The sequence below is a fragment of the Excalfactoria chinensis genome, chromosome 8, assembly GCF_039878825.1.
Source record: "Excalfactoria chinensis isolate bCotChi1 chromosome 8, bCotChi1.hap2, whole genome shotgun sequence".
In the NCBI taxonomy this organism is placed as follows: domain Eukaryota; kingdom Metazoa; phylum Chordata; class Aves; order Galliformes; family Phasianidae; genus Excalfactoria; species Excalfactoria chinensis.
Genome location: NC_092832.1, coordinates 6,794,132 through 6,813,700, shown reverse-complemented (window position 1 = coordinate 6,813,700; position 19,569 = coordinate 6,794,132). Strand labels below are relative to the sequence as shown.

The following is a 19,569-nucleotide window of genomic DNA, read 5'->3' as shown; positions in this document are numbered from 1 at the left end:
CCAGGTGTGACAGCTGCCACTTTGTGCAAAGGCACCATTCACACAGAGGCCCCACACATGGCCTCCTGCTGGCGCATCCTCAATTCCAATGCAGAGCTGGGGCAAGTCCTGTTATTCCTGGGACCTGTTTGCTTGTAGGTCACCTGAGGGACGCCAGTTTGTGAAAAATTAACATGCTCAGTTAAAATAAGTGGGTTTGTCCTTTTGTTGATACAGCTGACAGTTCGAGAATCACATTTGCTGAAATGTAATTTATATTTTAAAAGCTAGTAAAGATAAATTTTCGACATATTTACACAGTTAAAGATGATGAAAGGCAGCTTTTGAACATAGAGCCAATACCTTCAGAGAAACTGTTGGAGATGTACAAGAGGAAGATTGCAGATGAAGGAAGACTTTTCTTGGATGAATTTCAGGTTTGTCACTGGCTTGAAATATACCACAGATTTGTGGCCAGGTGGTGGGAAGAATTCTTTCAAGAGCATGTCTGAAGTGTTTGCACTGCTTACAAATAAAACTCAAAGAGCAGAAACCTGAGTGAATTCTCATCAATGGTCACAAAAGGCTCCTGCTGTTTTTGCTACCGACTTCTCCTCATTGCTAGATCATATTACAATTTTTCCTTCTTTTTCTGGAGATGGTTTTCAGCAAAAATATTATATGTGTAGCTAAAAATCATCTCATTCAAAAGTACTTTTCGAGGTAGATTATCTCTCGTCTCTCTTACTATGTGGGCTTGGGGTTATAAACAATATTGTGGAGATAAATAATGAAAGAAAATAAATGTAATGATCATTATAAAAGAAAGAAATATGTGAAATAGTTTTGTATGAAACAAAATGTTGTCTTTCAGATTCTTAGTAGTACCAAATTTCTTCTGTATTTATTTGACTGTAAACAAGAGCTATTTGAAATACATGATTACCAATCAAATAAACATTGTTATCTACAGAGCATTCCAAGAATTTTCACCAAATTTTCAATGAAGGAGGCCAAGAGGAGCCATAATCAGAACAAAAACCGTTACATCGATATTCTTCCATGTGAGTATTCCTATGGTTTTTGCATGACGTATTGATACTTCTTTTCTCAGTTCCTTGTGAGAGTATAATTATTTTGTTTCAAACAATTTAAACAGATGATCATAACCGTGTTGAGCTCTCTGAGATTCCAGGAGACCCAGGATCAGACTATATCAACGCAAGTTATGTTGATGTGAGTTATACTTGTATAAAGCTGTAGGCCTTATTGAAGAAGTTTTCTGTTCTGTGCAATTCGTGCATTAAACAGCTTTGCAGATATCCTCATGTGTTCATTCCACTTAACAATGAGATTATTGGACTGTTGGATGTGGAATTCATTTTTAAAGCTACAAGTCTTATAAAGTCTTGCTCGTGCTTCTTTTCTTGTTTGTTTGTTTTTTGTTTTGTTTTGTTTTTGAGTTGAATAACATTGTATATTTTAACAGGGCTTCAAAGAACCGAGAAAATATATTGCAGCACAAGGTAAATTTAACCCTAAATTATCTGTTTTATTCTTTCAATAACTTCTTTTTAGGGAGTGGTCACAAAGTAAACTTAAATTTAAAGAGGAATTGAAAGTTTGACATTTTAAAATTTGATGAGAAAATGCTTCCAATAAGTTTTGGCTTGGAGAATGTTGTGAAGGTGAACAAATAATACTGCAGACGTAGACTTCTGATGGTGCATAACTTTTCTCCTGGAGTTTTCACATTTCACAGCTACATGCTTGAAAACGTGTGAAAATTTTAAAGTGTAGCCTAATGGCAGCAGCCCTAATACAAGCAAATCTGTGGCTGTTATTTGCATGGTATCTGCTTCGCTTTTCAGACTGCAGGGCAGCTTTTGAGTAGCTGTACTCTGTTCCAGTGCCACATAACCCTCACAGTAAAGAAATTTTCTTCTGCTAGGCCCCAAGGATGAAACCACGGATGATTTCTGGAGAATGATCTGGGAACAGAAAGCAACAATTATTGTCATGGTTACTCGCTGTGAGGAAGGAAACAGGGTAAGAAATGCCCATCCATCCATTCATCCTTCTTTTGACTGAAAACAGAATGGGTTTCTATGCTGTGGTGGATTACATTTTCTCCTTAAGTCCTCTGTTTCCATTCTTTGTTGTTCTGACTTTGTCAAAACCTATGTTGGATAGCATAAATACTACATGCCAAAACAGTGTTCCTTTATGGAATTATCGCTCATCAGAAAATGTCATTTTATTTACAGCTGTAAGGAATAGAGGGTGGGCTTCCAACTATAAGTCCAGAAAAGGGCTTGAGGTAGAATTCTGGCTTTTTGTAGATGTGACAGTAAATGCATGATTTGTGTTTTCCCCTGCCTAGACTCTTCTGATATCCTGTCAGTACCCTCAGTTAAGAATGTTTTCTATATCTATTGTCTTTTTCCCTTCCTTTAATTGGGAAAGTTGGATGCTTCTGGCTTGACTATATTCCTTACTCCACATAGAGCAGGCAAGAAGTTTTGATAGCTTTTAAAGATTAAAAGATGGACAGCATGCAGATTTAAAGCATTCCCAAGTTGTTTTTATCAGCAAGCATGAGCAAAGTTCCTCGCTGGAGGCTGAAAAAGATGCTGTAGAATTAGCAACAGTCTTCTCTACAGCCTTCAGGCAACAGCAACAAGGTCTGCGTGGAGTTGTTCACATTCTCACCTAGTATATAAGATTTTTTTCCCACTTTGTGTTCCAAGTTAAATTCCATAGATATCTGGAATTATTTGGCAGTGACATCCTAAGCATTGACTGACTTTTCAGGGGAGGACAAGGCCTGTGAGGATCTGGGAAACTGTACAAAGTTATTGTCTATTTTAAATCAGACTTTGTTCTAACTCTCTGCTGTGTGCTACTTTTCTAGCATTCTGCTCACCAATTAACTTCCTATCTTCATAGAACAAATGTGCCCAGTACTGGCCATCAATGGAAAATGGCTCTGCAACATATGGGGACATTATTGTGAAGATCAACGAAAGTAAAACGTGTCCAGACTATATAATTCAGAAACTACACATCACAAATGTAAGTTGACTTAGGAGCATAAGGCTGAATGGGGGTCAGTCTGCAGGTTTTGTTAAGAGATGATTTATAGCATGAGAAGAGTTAGCTAGCAATTTAAGATGCTTTGCTTGCGTTTCCCAAGCAACATTTTGTTTAGAAGAGAATGTGTTGGATGTGGGCGTCATTTCTTTCAGGAAATGTGAATTAGACATGTATTTCCCAACTTAAAAAACTATTTTTTGTAGTATCTGAACTGTGTTTAAGGGGAATCTGTTAATGTGTTAAGTATGGAAAACTTAATACTTTGTGGTTTTCTTATACCTTGTTCCTTAATACAGAAATTTTATGTGCACCTCAGCACTATCTTTTGCAAAATCAATGTGACTCATAGCACACTGTTACATACCTTCATGATTATTGTACAGTAGGACTGTTACAAATTTGAGTGATCTCAATTGCAGTTATAAAAATAAACATTATAAAATTACCTATCTGGCTATGTCAATAAGTCTGGTTAACTGCTCTCTCTTTACACATCTGAAATATATTATTTGCTCTGTGAGTAACTGAGAACAAAATTTGCCACGTATGGCTAAATGCTCCTTTCATGCCCTTTGCAAATAAATTTTAGTGAGGCTAAGTGGAACTTAATTCTCAGATAAAAGCATTAAAACTCAGTGTTAATCTACTGAGATATCTTGAGCAGAAGAATCAGTCAAATCCACCCATTTTGAGTCATTATTTCAGCTGGAAATTCCTTCTCTTCTGTCTCATTACCTTGCAATAATGCAAAAATTGCAACTTAGTGAGATATGATGTAAATAATTGCTCTGTGGCTAATCCAAAAAGGAAAAAATTGCTACAGGATGAGAACTATAGCTTTATTGTGTCTATTTCTACTGTGGATTACGGTTAAATGTATGTTCATTTTGTTCATATTTTATTTTATTTATTATTAGTAATTATTAGTATTTTATTAGTAGTATTTATTAGTATTATTAGTTATTAACCTAACGTGCTCTCAGCAGACTACTAGGAAACATGAGAGAATTACTAACCAGTACAACTTAAAACAAATAGAGCTATGAACTGAGTTATTTATGAATGGAATGGTGAAACATATTGTGCCCTGGATCACAGGCTAGCCTGAGAACAATGTCATTGTGAATTCCTGATTCGCAGCTCTTGACAGTTATTTTTTAATTAAAAGTGAATATGAAAAAATGTTGTAACCTGAGAGGCCTTTGGGAGCCTCATGGGACACCAAACTGTCAGAAATTTCTGTTTCAATATTGGATTACTTTTGTCCTTATTTTTCTTTTGTGTATCTCCATTTGATTTTGGCTTTCCATAAATACATATATCTATTTTAAGAAGTCATACTTCTCTTTGTCCAGGGAAGAGAAAGAACATCTGGAAGAGATGTCACCCACATTCAGTTCACCAGCTGGCCAGACCATGGTGTTCCCGACGATCCACATCTCCTTCTCAAACTTAGACGCAGAGTAAAGGCTCTCAGCAACTTTTTTAGTGGCCCAATAGTAGTTCATTGCAGGTAAATCATAAAAAAATTATAATGATTATTTTATGTTAAATGAATATGAAATTAAGCTATTCACTAGAAGGGAGCTAGCAAAAGTTAGTAGTAATTGGCTTATCCCTAATTACTTGAGAGAAAGGTAGTTAAAGATGCAAAGAAAAGCCTTTTTTCTGATGGATCAATCGCTATTCACGGTGACTAAACCTGAGGATATGTAGACTTTTGAAAAGCAGCCAGGTAAATGCTGCACTGCTCTGGCTGTAAGCACCATGATTGACAGAATTGGCCTTACTGTCATTAAAAAGCATTTAAAAATCAGACTCACCATTTTTAGTGTTGCCAATTAATTTCCAGTGAGAACTGTTTTCACTTTTGCTCTCTCACTGACTGCTCCTCTCTCAGTGAAGCACTCAGAGATGCCTGTTTAACATCTTTCTTGATGATCTGGATAGGAGGATTAAGAGCACCTTCAGTAAGTTTGCAGATGACACCAAAATGTGGGGATGCATTGCTCTGCCTGTGAGTAGGAAGGCCCTACAGCGAGATCTGGATAGGCTGGATTGCTGGGCTGAGGCTAATGGGATGAGGTTCAACAAAACCAAGCGCTGAGTGCTGCACTTTGGACACAACAACACCATGAAACTGACAGGCTTGGGGCAACGTGGCTGGAAGGCTGTGCAGAGGAAAAGGACCTGGGGGTGCTGATCAACGTTTGGCTGAAAATGAGCCAACTGAGTGTTCCCAGGTGGCCAAGAAGGCCAGTGGCATCTTTGCTTGTGTCAGAAACAGTGCAAACAGCAGGAACACAGAGGCCTTTGGTGAGCCCAGACATTGAGTGCTGTGTTCAGTTTTGAACCTCTCACTACACTAAGGACGAGGCCCTGGAGCGTGTCCAGAGAAGGGCAACAAAGATGGTGAAGGCTCTGGAACAAACTCTTATGGGGAACAGCTGAGGGAACAGAGGTTGTTCAGTCTGAAGAAGAAGAGGCTCAGGGGGACCTTATTGCTCTCTGTAACTGTCTGAAAGGAAGTTGTGTTAGGGGGGGATTGCCCTCTTCTTCTGGGTAACTAGCAATAGGACAAATTGTGTCCTATTTGTATTCTAGTTGGATATTAAGAAAAAGTTCTCCAAAAAAGTGATCAAGCACTGGAACAGGCTGCCTGGGTAAGTGGTAGAGCCACTGTGCCTGGAGATGTTCAAGAAACATGTAGATGTAGTACTTACAGGCACAGTTTAGTAGGCAGTATTGATAGGAGGTAGATGGTTGGATTAGATGATCTTTGAGGTCTTTTCCAACCTTAACAATTCTTTAATTCTTTGATAATCGAATCCCTTTACACTTTGCAGTGCTGGAGTTGGTCGCACTGGGACCTATATTGGAATTGATGCAATGTTGGAGGGGCTGGATGCAGAAGGCAGAGTGGATGTTTACGGCTATGTTGTGAAGCTGCGCCGGCAGCGGTGCCTCATGGTTCAAGTAGAGGTATCTTGCTAAATTTCCTTTCACTTAAAACTCTCTTTTAGTGGTTCTTCATCAGTATTTCTCAGAGCTGCTCTGCTCAGTTGTGGATACTGTTAAAATCCAGATGAAGAATTTTATACAAAATCCAGCTCTGAAAAATATTAGGTGAGAGAAGAACTTCCAGCAGTTTTTTGTTTAGTTTAAATTTAACAAGGTTAGGCTTATTAAGTATAGATGCTGGAGAAAGAAGACAGTTACATCCTAGATTTGATAATCCAGCTTTTGTCGTGCAGCTCATAAGTCAAAGAAGCAGAACTGAACTTGCATAGTCAAATAAATCTTGTACTGAAGAAACTGTCTAGCGGGGTTTTCAGTTGAGAGTACAATGGCAGGATTAATGGGGTGTATATTTTTAACTTAGGTTTTTTTCTGATCTTTCAAATCTTAATTGCATGTTTTTTTATTGACATGACGTGTTTATTTTCATTTAACACACTGTGTGCTCCAAAATGTTTAACTTGGAAGCCCTATGATTTTTAATAGTTGAATGTAATGGCTGCTTAATGATAATGTTTGATGTTATTACAACATAATAATAGTGGTTGATAGTTGCTTACTCATAAATAATTCCATTTTTAAACTTTTCAAATGGAAAACACCAGTCACAGTACATCCTTATCCATCAAGCACTAGTGGAATACAATCAGTACGGAGAAACAGAGGTCAGCCTCTCAGAACTACATTCCTATCTTAACAATCTGAAAAGAAAAGATCCTCCAAGTGAACCTTCTCTGCTGGAGGCAGAATTTCAGGTAAAGAAACATTGCTTTCTAGTCCCTTAGGCCTTCATTCTCACTTAGATTTGAAAGTAACTTGCACAGTAGCCACAAGAAAGGGATGGCATATATAATAGATTGCTTCTGTGATAATATTTTTAATCAAATTAGGAACGTAGGATGATTACTGTGTCTGTGCACCATATTTTCCATGTTACTGTACTTGTTAGAGTTGGCATTTTAAAGCTATAGTCCAGATGTTACCTAAGTTTATAGAATTAAAGTAAGAATGGAAGGCACTGGGAAATGAGGACAGGATGTGGGTATTCAGAGGGGACCAAGATACAAGGAACTGTTTTTATCTCAAACATAATGTCAAACTTATTTCTTTAGAGACTTCCTTCCTACAAGGGATGGCGGACACAGAACACTGGGAATCGAGAGGAAAATAAAAGCAAAAATAGGAGTGCCAACACAATTCCATGTAAGTATTTTCTGTGAACCTTCTGAGTTTTATCTATTGTCGTCTTTAAGAAAACCTATTAAATTCTGAACAAATAAGGCCAGTAAATTGCCTTACAGAGATGTATTTAAGTAATTGTCTCAATGTTGTAAAATTAGAAACTTCCCCTCACGATTTAAATAAGAAATGATTTTTTTTTTAAATGTTAATTTTTGGGAGTGGTTTCTTTCAAAGAAAGTGATCTTCATTCTGCAATTTTTAAATGAAAGACTGGCCTTTTTCTGGTTGCAGTTTCCATTAAAACATCAGTAACCAGCTGTCTTTTCCAATGGTGAAAATGAAGAAATTGATGACTGACGAGCTAGTGAGGGATGACAGGCACTAAGTTTCAAAGAGCAGCTTGCTCTCTTATGCATAGGGCAAAACTTTGTTTGGTATTTGGATGTAGCGTGCTCCAAAATGTCTGTGGCTCACTTGGTAATTGCACTGGGAAGAGGAAGCCTGATGGGTGGAAACCTGGAGTAGCTTTTATCAAATCCTCAGTTCTCCAACATTGGCTTTTGGCATTACCCAAGGTGCAGGAGCTCATAGTGCTCGTGTATCAAACCCCTTTTTTCCAATGCCTCTGGTGTTCTGCCAGGTAGGACACTACTGCCTGGACACTACTGGTCATAGTGTGTTTTGCAAGGGTTTTTCAGAATCAGAACCCAGTTCCCTGACTCTCCTCTACTAATCAGAGAGTGACAAATGTACACTTAGTAGCAAATTCAGAAATGGATACAGTTCAGAGTGAGTAGATAAACTTCTTTCTTCCACTCAGCTCTGAGTAGAAAGCAAGCAAACCACAAGGGAGCCCAAGCCACCGTGTAAGCAACTGTCAACCACTATTTCTTCACCCGGTAATAAAAAACAATAGCTGGGATTCCCTGGAGATGGCAGGCGGGTGATGGCGCAGAGGGTCAGCCCTGCTCCAATACTGTTATATGAGCAGCACTGTGGTGTAACTGTGACTTGATCTCGTGCAGATGACTTTAATCGAGTGCCAATCAGGAATGAAGAGGAACAAAGTAAGGAGGGAGAACATGATTCGGAGGACTCCTCAGATGAGGACAGTGACTGTGAAGAATCAAGCAAGTACATTAATGCTTCCTTCATAACTGTAAGTATACAGGGGGTCCTTTATAAGTATCTCACAAGCTTTCAGCTTAAACTTCCTTATGAGAACTATATACCAGCTTGAACTCATTCTCTTATGGACTACACAAATAGAATAAAATTTAACTGAACAGAAAAGGAAGATCTGATACTTGAATGACAAATCCATTTATAATTTTAATAATAAAAATAGTCTAAACTTTGCTACAACATGCTTATCCATATTATTATTTTCTCTGCAAGCGACATGTGAGTGCAGTTATTCACATATACAAAACTGTACTAGTAAAATTTGAGTCATCAGCTTTATGGTGCCATATTTACCCCCAAAGCAAGCAAGCCATTATCTGTCACTTATAAGGATAAAGGATGCTATAGAATTACTGAGTAAATTAGATTTATCTGGATTCTTTAAAATGTGACATTGTTACATCTATTAAGATGTAGTTAACTTAGTTTAACTTTTGGATAGGTTAAAGTGAACTGTCTGACATATCAACTCTGTTGTAATAGTGTAAACTTCATTTCTTATTGATCCAGTTCTATAGAATTCAGTGTTTGTTTTATCCCTGAAAGAATGTGCTTTGTAGGTAATGGCACTGTGAGGTCTCACTCACTGTAGCCATGAATGCATCTTGTCAATCTGGAAGTCATACTGTGATTTTGCTGTCATTTGACTTTTATAATTCCTGTAAGATCACTGCCTGCTGTGATAGGTATATTTTCCCAGTGACCAAAAGAGATAATTAATTTAGTATTCTTTAAATGACAGTGAGTTCTGTTGCATGATAATCACATTTGAAATGAATTTAAAGGAAAAATATTTTGCATTTCTTTTGTAGGGTTACTGGGGTCCAAAAGCCATGATTGCAACACAAGGACCACTGCAGGAAACTATCTCTGACTTCTGGCAAATGGTATTCCAAAGAAAAGTCAAAGTCATTGTTATGCTGACAGAGCTGAAAGAAGGGGATCAGGTAAGGGCAACATTTCCTCAGTGGCTTATTAAAGGTCATCTATATACATAGAAAACACTGACCTGCACTCTCTTATTCTCTTCCTCTTGTATTTCATGGGATGAGGAATTAGTACTTTTTTTCCTATGATTTACCTTCTTAATTTATGTCCTTACTAATTTTTGAGGAAAGGCAATGTTTGATGTGGTGTTTTAAACTGTCGTGAAACTCCCTAAATTGAAGAGAACGCGTTCTTTAAGTGCATGTGGAAGATAAAATATAAATAAGTCTGTACGGTAAGCACTTACTTGTGTTTTTATCTGTATTAGGAACTGTGTGCACAGTACTGGGGAGAAGGAAGACAAACATACGATGGCATAGAAGTTCAAATGACAGATGTCACCTGTTGTCCTAGCTACACCATACGCGCATTTGATGTCACACATCTGAAGGTAGAAGCTTCTTTGCACGTTACAAAAGGAAGTTCTACATTTGTTCTTCTAGTTATAGATCTAGTCCAAAGAAAGAGGAGGAGCAGTTCCCACCATGTATACCTTCTGCTGTAAAAAAAATGAAGTATTTTTGACTTCTAGACCAGCTGCTAATCACAATAAATGTGACAAATTGCCTCAAGTTTACCAATTAGCACATTGCTAAGGCAGTGGTAGTAGAGTCTCGGATGGTCAGCTATCTATTGTACATTGAGCAAAGCTTGGACCTCTCCCTTCCTCATATTTACATAAAGGGAGAGCTCATATCACAATATACTTCCCCAGGAATGTAAGTGTTCTTTTGTGTATCAGCAGCAATGGATGCACTACTACATGAACCTTTTCTTTCAGCCTGACCATTAACTACATCTCCACTGATGTTTTGCAGAGGAAAGAAACACAGAAGGTATATCAATATCAATATCACAAGTGGAATGGATTGAATGTTCCAGAAGACCCCAAAGATTTAGTCAATATGATTCTAAGCCTTAAAGAAAAAGTGCCATCCAGACCAACCTCTGAGGACAGCAAGAACAGCCGCAGTGTCCCACTTGTCATCCACTGCTGGTGAGTCGCAACTCAACACATATTATAACCTACTTCTAAGGTCTGGGTATGCTTAGTAACCACAGTTTTGTGGTAGCTACCTTTTCCCACAAGCCTTTCTGTGGCTTGAGGGAGTCTCAGCTATCCTTAGGGTGTTCTTTTTTGCTCAGCATTGACCTTTCTGATTGTAATACTGTAAGATGAGTGCACTTCTCTTTGACAAGCCTGAGAGTGGAGTGGGTGATCAGAGCCAGCTGCTTTTGCCTGATACAAGTATTTTGAGAAGTGCTAGCTCAGAGTGCTCTTACAGTGAAATAATAGTGGGGACCTAGCAGAGCATTTAGTTTATCCCAGTGCGTACATTGACTTTTTTAGGACTGTTTCTAGAAATGACCTTGCATACTGTCTTTAAAGGAAGATAATCACACTAATCATTGCTGAGACTGTAAGACTGTTACTTTTAATTTCTCTCTGATGTACTAAGTGGCCACATCAATTCCAGATACAATGTAAATAAGCTATGTCTTGTGTGTATTCTACAAATATTCTTAATTGTCAGAATTTCTGTCCAGTAAAAAACCTTTCAGATATGGAATTCATTGTATAGACTTAGAAATAAAGCTGTTTAATGGGAAGTCTTAGGTGATGTTACATTTTAAGAAGGTGAAATTTTTCTTCTAGTGATGGATCACAGCAGACTGGCGTGTTTTGTGCTTTGATGACCCTCTTGGAAAGTGCAGAAACTGAAGAAGTAATAGATGTTTTCCAAGTAGTAAAAGCTCTTCGTCGCAGCAGGCTGGGAGTGGTCTCCACCTTTGTAAGTAAATCCTATGACTTAACAGGACAAATCACAAGGCTTCTTATCAGTCAAATATCCTCCTAACTGTATGCGTTGTTTCTGCATAGGGAACACTAATTACAGTCAGAACATTCACGGCCACTTACCATTACTCAGGAATTGGCCGTTGCTGATAAAAATAAAGCAGTCTGTGAGATGTCCACAGCTTTAATTGTAAAACACGTTATGGAAGGATGCATGTTGTACAACTACAAATAGCATAAAGGGGTGTTTCTGCAGCTGCTTAAGGGACATGCACTTACAGTGTCCTTTAACTGAGTGCTCAGGAGGCTAACTCCATTGCATACGTTGAGAGCCACCAACTTACTTTAAATCACTGGAGAGGTTTTGGATCTCTGTGACATTTGCTGCTTTACTAGCAAACCAAGCACTTTTGTCAGTATGATTCAGATTATAAGGTAACCGTCCCAGAGTCTTCACAGTACAAGCTGTTCAATGCTTAGATACTCTGAAGAATGTGTTTTGGTGACTTTGCTTTGTAAACAAAAAGAGTGCTGCTTGGTGCATCTGATAGAGGCAGCTGCAGAGATGTTACGCACACACGAAATTGGAATAAGCCATAGAACTACGATCCTGTTTGCCAGAAGCTGTGGAATCAGCTCCATATGTGGTCCTGCATGTCCAGCTGTGTGCTGTATTTCTAAAATTAAAAAAAACTAAGAATGATATAATCTGAATGCTCTGTGCGTTCCATTCATACTAACCTCTTCTCTTTATATTGAAGGAACATTATCAATTTCTGTATGACACCATTGCTCGTACCTACCCTGCCCAGAATGGACAAATAAAGAACAGCCAGCAGGAAGATAAGGTTGAATTTTGCAACGAAGTAGAGAAAAAAGATCAGGAAACTGGATTGATCACTATTGACCTTACTCCATCAACTCCAGAGGGAAATGGTGCTCCTGAATGTTGCGATGATTTTAAGGCTGCAGATACCAATCAGGGGACAGAAAGTTCTACGAATGGGCCCACAACTCCAGTTCTAACTTAGAATTATTATTATTTTTTTAAGTAAAAAGTGTATTTTCATACCAACCAAATCAGTAAGAAACTAAAGATTTTTTTATCCTCCCTTTTGGAAAGCATTTATTTCGGATTTCAAAGGTACAAATCTAAAGCGATACTTGAAACTTGTAGTGAGTGACAAGGAACTGTGAAAGTTAAATTTTGGTGTAGATTTGCATCTAATACTTCAAAAACCTTTTCGCCATCTTGATACTTTTCCATTTTAAAACATGTACAGTGTGATATTATATTCTTATTTTGAGCAGCGGGAAGTTTTTTCTTCTCTAAGAAGGAGAAAAGCAACTCAACGCACCACGACAAGCATGTTGCTAACACAGCTCTGTGTTCAAAGCTATTAGTAAGTAAAGCAACATAATTGGTAAGCGTGTCTCCTATCATTTTAGGACTGCTGGCTAAGTGCTGCTTTAATAATACTCTGAGGAACTTGTGGGACTTTGGCAAACAATTCAAGAGTGCAACATTGACATCGTGTGCCAGTTACTGAGATTGTGACCCTCTATCCTCCCAAATCAATGGGGAACAGAAGTTTTGCATTTTTCTGTCTTGCCTCAAGATGTCCTTGTTGCTCCACGGAAATTCATCTGCGATTTCAATATTAGACTCAGAGAAGAAAGGCTGGAGATTTAAATGATTGCAACAGTTCTGACAGAAAATGCATTCTGTTTATTCGTAGAGATGGAAATGCTGCATGCTTGCACGTTTATTTCTTACGCTTATATCCTGTGGTTTGAAGAGAATACTCCCACAAATGCACACGACTTGTTTCCAGAGCTGGAAAATCCTTAGATGCTTTTCTCCAAACTGTAGATTTTGATTAGTGCAGGGATTTAATTTTATTTTTGAGATTTTGTATGTTATGGCTATGATAATTTTACTGTTTCTTGCTGCGTTTTAGCAAATTAGTTAACAATGTGAGAATTGTTTTATTCTGTTGAAGTCTCTAAACTGGCCATTTTCTTCTAAAGGCACAACATCTTGTTCTATCTAGCATGTGGATTTAAAACAACAACAACAGCAACAAATTTCATTAGGAAAACACACCATTAAATTCTTACGAAACTGTATGAGCCTGGGTGTGCGTCATGACTCTCTCCTTACAGATGGACAAAACTGATTTTCTTCTGCTGGAAGTCATTAAAGGAATTGTCGCTGAACAGACATAGCGCCTCTCCACTTATCACTGCAGATTGGTGATTCCTCCTTCAAAACAAAGTTAAAAATATCTGGAGAGCCACGTAAACAATTGTGTGGGGGCTGTTAGGTCAGTGATTGAGCAGATTACCACATTGAAATCAATACCTTCCTCAGCTGATCTGAAAACTGAAACACTGATCTTCTCACTGCAGGTCATTGGATGACAGAGAGCACTTCATTTCTCTTTCTTCTTCTAAGATCTGGTTGACAAGAGAGCCTCTCTGGATCTTTCAGGCAGTATCTGGGTGTTGAGACAGACAGCAATCTCCCTTATTTTTAGGAATAACTGCAAGTATTTCCCAAGTCTTCATCCCATGTGACTGGGGCGACACGTGGGCTGCAAGCATTTTGGAGGATTTTGTTTTCATTTGGAAGCTGTTTTCTAGAAAGATTCTAATTCTTCTCTTGGCTATGGGAAAAATATCAGAAGTTTCATTGGAGCCGATTTTAGCACATAGGATCACAGTCTTTGTTTTGGGGAGCAAACCTCAAAATATGGATTTTTTTTTTATTTTATTTTTTTAATTGTACAAAGAGTTGATGATTCATTTGTGATGCATTTTTAAAGGAGAATTCTGAACGGTGTGAAATTCCACTGTATGCACGTTTCTGTTAGTCACCAAGTCAGGGAAACACAGCCTTACATTAAAACTGTCCCCATGTGCCAAGTAGGAATGTCTTTCAGAGTAGAATTCCTGGGGGTATATTGAGCTCTTGGCTTTTAATTGTTTTCAAATGAAATAATGCTTCACGTAATTAGATCTCATAAAATCCCAATGTGACAATTGAGAGTGCCTGTCTTAATGCAGTCTAGAAGTTCTGACTGCCTGCACGAGCTTGCTGTGCATACACCAGGGATGTATTTTTTTGCCTTCTCTGTTGTCACCCAAGTTTCAGAAGTCCACCAGGTGGTGACACAGCGTTTGTAGAGGAGTGTTCATACACTAGGATACTGCTTACAGACTCATAGTGGTACATTATGGGCATATTTGTAAGTCCCCCAGGAACCTGGTGAAGTGTATTACAGGTGAGGCACAAAGCCCAAGCTAAAGAGCTGTGCTCATTAGGAAACTGACCTGACTTCGTTAAAGCAACAACTTAATTGCGGTGGTCTGGATACCTGGAACAGCCTCAAACCTGAGAAACAATCAGGCAAAGTATGATGCGAAACTCTGTTGATTTTCTCACGTGGAGCTCAGCTGCACAAAGACGGGTAATGGCTGCCCCCAGACAAACGTTAGTTGTTGTTCAAAAGTATTTTACAATCTGAAATCTTGGCCAAAGTAAGTGACAGGTGTGTTGGGAGACAAGTGAGACTAATCATGGGCTAACGTGAGCAAAGGGGCTGAATTTCTGCTCAATTTACTGTCTAGAAGCTGATAGAAAAGTGGAAGAATGGCGATGCTGTGTTAGTGAAGCCATGTGTGGGAAGATGTAAGACAGAAAGGGTCCCTGAGCCTTCACAAGCTCCTGCTTGCTGAGGTGAGTACAACAGAGGATGAGTCATGCGTTCTCTTTGGTTTAGCTTTCTATGTATTTCTTGTGCCCTGCAATGAACAAAGTAGTTACAGTATAACCTTTTGCAGAGGCTAGATGTTATGACTAACAGCTACCGCACAATTCTTAAGATGAATGTTACACGACACAGAAATATCAGTCCGCTGAGTGTGGGATGCTGGCTCAGGCCATCATGGTTGGGGCCCGCTGCTGAGAGGACTGCAGAAACCCAATTGCTTTCCTATAGCCTGCTCCCTCCCATCCCAGCTTCTACCGCTGTGTTTGAGCCCTTGCAGGGTACCTTTGTACCCACTGCTTTTTGCACCCATACTGCTGAATAAAGTTTGAGCTTTACTGCAAAATGGGGAAACTAGCTTACCTCTTGTATGCGAGGCTCAGTGTTTCTGGCACATCCCATAGTTTTATCTAGAAGCTATGAAAGAAAGTGAAATGCTAACATCACGACCCATTTGTTTGTGTGAGGTGACAGGGAGAGTGAGAATGAAAACTGGCTCAAGGCAGGTGTTTCATTAAGCTGGAAATTATAACCTTTTTTAAGCATTCCTCAGAAAAGCTCTCCAGTGGTAATGCTTATCTCTTACACAAGGCGTCTTGCTTTTTTTACAGTCTCAGTGTTTTTTGACTCCGTACATTCCCCAGATTGCCTCTGAAAGAATACCAGAAATTCCCCAAGGGCTCTGCACAGCTGCCTCACAGCCATTTTTCCATACGTAACGCAATGGTTTGCCAAGACCCAGAGTGATGTGCTGGTCTCTGATCACTTACAAGGGGAAACCAAACCAGAAGGAATTTTTCAGTCACAGTACAGCGCACTTCTGCGTGCATCAGCTCTACATCACAAAAGCATAAGGCTTCTGAGGAAGAATGTGACCCAATACATTATAAACATATATAAGGTATACACCAAAAGGTTTATACAAAAGTTTTAAAAGTTGATCTTTTGGTGCAAATGTAAGCAAGGCGACAACTACTAAGCTAAGCTTCTAAGTTAAAGGAGTTTACTTTGGACCACTTTTAGAATTCAGCATCACATTTTTGTTCTGGAAAGCAACCCTCCTGGCTGCCTGCCCGTCTCAGCCTGCTGCATTTTCCTACCTCATCCACCAGGCTGTGCTGGAATTCCTTGAACGCCTTTTGCTCTGTTCAGAGCAGCTCAATTTCAGTGCCCCCGAGCCACCTGGGATAATGAGGATGACATTTGTTTATCCCAACACGTGGATTGTGTCTGTCCAGACCTGGTTACAAGTGCACATGCTGTAACCAAACACCTCCTAACTTAGCCTGCACTGTTTGGTTGTGAGCGTTGTTAGTTGCCTTAAAGTAGGATTGCATTCCCAACAATGACTTGATTTGGTAACTCCTCAGGCTGAAAAAGAAAATAGGAAAGAAAGCAATGAAATAGTGTCCCTCTACTGACATCTTTGTGGAGCAATACAGCACAGAGACAATACAGAGTTGTGTGACTGCTGAACTTCAGGACAGTGATTCTAAAAGTGACTGCAGAAAATTCAGCAGCAGCGAGGTGCAGTAGACTACGTGCATGCAGAGTAAGTCAGTGTCACATCAGCATCTACCCAGAGATTGGTTCCCCTTATGTTGCAATGTAAGTCACCTTTCACGATCTTCAACTGCAGAGAAATATGGTTAAACAAAATAAAAATGACAGCAGTAAATTTTCACTCAGAAATGAAGTTCTTGCCAAACTGGCATTTGGCCAGAAATGTGAGCTGTGATTTAAAAAAGAAAAAGAAAAAAAGAAAAAAAGAAAAGAAAAAAGAAAAAAGAAAAAATGAATCATTTGTCATCCAATTTTACTGACGTTACCATCACTTTGAGAACAACCGTATCTCGTTCTACCCTTAGCACTGACTTTGGATTTACTCTCGTCTTTTATGAAATACTTACATGTATTATTTCTAATGTTGTATCATCTTGTCGTTGAAAGCACTTGAAGACTAAAACAGCTCAGTGTCGTTAAAAGTGTTTCCTTTTTCCATGCTGATTTTTAATATATTTTCTATTCGGCAATAAAATGAAATTCTGACTTCATGTATTGATTCAGCATAAATACAGAACAGGAACTCAATTTCTTAAATGGCATTAATAAATTATTCCATAAGGAGCCAAGTCTCCTTCTCAAGACAGTGAGTGATTGCCACGATCAGACGGTGCCTTGCCACTGCCCCAGCCGCAATGGAAGGATGTTCTGTGGGTGTGCTGGGCAGGAGCGTGCAGCCCACTTAGCAGCAGACAGCCCAGCTCTTATCTGAGAAGAAGCTTATTACTAATAACCGACCTGAAGCTCCCTGGCATAACTTGATGCCATTGCCTCTTGTCCTGTCAACCTACTGGAATATCCTACCAGGATATTTACATCAGCTTTCTAGTTTTTTTTTGGTTTTTTTTTTTTTTTTCCTTATTTGTTTCATTCACTGTTGAATTAACTTGAAGATCTATCTGTTTTTGCCCATGGTCTTCTTTTCCCACCCCCCAGCCCTGCCCTCTCTGTCACTGCCTGTGTTATGAAACAAGTGCACCCAGCATCTACCCTTCCAATGGCCTTATGCCTCTTTGGATTTACTGGCTGTGCAGTTGATGAGGCCAGAGATATCAGCACAGCAGTTCAGTGGGCCTGTGACACCATGGTCTCTGCCTTAGCACTTCTGGAGATTGCAGAGATTTTAGGTCTTTCATGTTAAGCACACAGGAAAACCAGTGACTCTTGTAAAACCAGTAGTGCATGCTGAATATTTAGAATAAAACTTGGACCTTTATTGATATCAAGTATTATTTATAATGATCTGTGCACGGTTTAAAGTTGAGCTAAGCACATAGAGATGGGAGAAAAGCAAGTTAGCTGAGTTCATTGCCTCACAAGGATGCTCCTGGATATTTCCATTCAAGACCTTCTTCTGCTTTGAGCTCCAGCTGCAGATTCTGCATCCAAAGTAAATCCACCCATCACCTGCGCAGCTGAGATTTTATTGTGAGAGCTTGTCATGGAACAGGTAGGAAAGAAGCAGTCACAAGCTGGATATCTTGTTCTCCACTTTTCCATCTAGCAGGAACAGGTTTCTGATGGTGTTCTGCAAGAGAGACTGTTTCAAAACTGCTTTTTGACTTCCTAACTCATTAGTCCTTGAAGCCATGGGTTTTGCACTGCGACTCAGAGATGTATTAACAATCCCACATCTCATTTTCCGATATCTCCATGCATTCTAGTGGGCACCTTTTCCTCGCAAGAAGCTTCACTAAAATAGCACAGGCATGAGGCCAGCCGTGGTGCTTCCTGTGCGGCAGGAGGCTGCTGGCAGGAGGCACTGCTGGACACGGAGTCATGAAGCTTGGACTGAGATGGCCTCACGCTCTTATGCTCTTTATGTAAAGAAATACTCAGGAGTCATCAAATAAGTGTTATTCAATAGCCACTTCTCTCTCTTCTCCCTTTTCTCCTTCAAAGCTTTTGGATGAAGCAGGTGGGTATGTTTTTTTTCTTTTGTTTTGTTGTTTTTTCATGTTTATTTTAATGGAATTTTGCTTTGGTTCTTTTCCGTATCGCACTTTGTTTAAATTGCAGCTAGCACTCTATTACTCAACTTCAGGCTTTTGCTTGCAACTAAAGATATAAATAAATCAGGGGTTTGTTTAGTTTAATTCCTGTGCTGCAATTTTTTTTTATCCCAACTGTCATTATGAATTAGTCATTTCTTTGCTCAAAACCATCAAGTACAACAGCATCCAAGGTAAATACTTCAATAAATCAAGCCTGATAAATTAAATAGTTATAACTTCAAAAAATATATATAAGATAAATAGGAAGAGGGAGAATATTTTTATAGGGTTTATTCAGGTTTCCTTGGCAAGAGCTCCAACTACAGTAGACATCCCAGCCAATGCATTCCCCTGCAACCTGACACTCTTGGCTGAGAGACATCACAAACACAGACCAGTGACCGCGTGACGGTAACTGCTCCGAACAGCTTCAACTGCGTGCTGATGGCCCCTCTGAAGTGGTTCACAGGCAGAGCTTGTGTGTACAGGGTGCTGGTAGCAGGTAAAAGGAGAAGCCCAGTGTGGAAGATAGAGCAGGAGGCACCTCTACATTAGGCAAGTCAGCTTGAATGCAAGAGAGAACAGCAGATGCCCAGCTGTTCTGCTGGACTTTTAAAAGGGAAAAATGTGTACCAGACTGAGTAACAAAGAATTTTTAGCCAATTATATCATTTTATGGCAGCATTTAAGTGAAAAAAATGCAACGTGCAGTAATCATGTCTACAGCCAAGTAATAAAGTCATGTAGTAGAATGTCACTTGCTAACTCTTCTTGCTCTCTGGTACTGGTTGCCTACTTCAGACCTGAAGCATACAACCTGCAAGGCTGCTTCATGATTCCCAAATTATCAAGGCAGCTTCCTCATAGAGGACTGGTGCGCAGAGCCAGCAGCACATGTAATAAATCTATGGGCAGCTAGAGCTCTATGGAAGACTAGAAAGTAATATTAGAAAGAAAGGAGTAAATTTTCCAACTGTGATTACACTGAAGTAAA

At 39.2% G+C, this 19,569-nt stretch overlaps 1 protein-coding gene across 5 annotated transcripts in view; it reads left to right on the top strand.

Moving 5' to 3' along the window:
* The window catches only part of PTPRC (protein tyrosine phosphatase receptor type C), a 52,401-nt gene extending 39,027 nt beyond the window's left edge, over positions 1 to 13,374 (top strand). For all 5 annotated transcript variants that reach the window (XM_072343174.1, XM_072343173.1, XM_072343172.1 and 2 more), the window contains 16 exons: positions 301 to 416; positions 953 to 1,043; positions 1,139 to 1,215; positions 1,469 to 1,505; positions 1,931 to 2,028; positions 2,929 to 3,054; positions 4,431 to 4,588; positions 5,922 to 6,057; positions 6,699 to 6,848; positions 7,206 to 7,296; positions 8,301 to 8,434; positions 9,273 to 9,407; positions 9,716 to 9,838; positions 10,266 to 10,444; positions 11,105 to 11,240; positions 12,007 to 13,374. In XM_072343174.1, coding sequence (XP_072199275.1) covers positions 301 to 416; positions 953 to 1,043; positions 1,139 to 1,215; positions 1,469 to 1,505; positions 1,931 to 2,028; positions 2,929 to 3,054; positions 4,431 to 4,588; positions 5,922 to 6,057; positions 6,699 to 6,848; positions 7,206 to 7,296; positions 8,301 to 8,434; positions 9,273 to 9,407; positions 9,716 to 9,838; positions 10,266 to 10,444; positions 11,105 to 11,240; positions 12,007 to 12,276 — 2,057 coding nt within the window. In that variant the 3' untranslated portion in view covers positions 12,277 to 13,374. The remainder of the gene's footprint in view (positions 1 to 300; positions 417 to 952; positions 1,044 to 1,138; positions 1,216 to 1,468; positions 1,506 to 1,930; positions 2,029 to 2,928; positions 3,055 to 4,430; positions 4,589 to 5,921; positions 6,058 to 6,698; positions 6,849 to 7,205; positions 7,297 to 8,300; positions 8,435 to 9,272; positions 9,408 to 9,715; positions 9,839 to 10,265; positions 10,445 to 11,104; positions 11,241 to 12,006) is intronic.
* Positions 13,375 to 19,569: the final 6,195 nt, after the last annotated feature.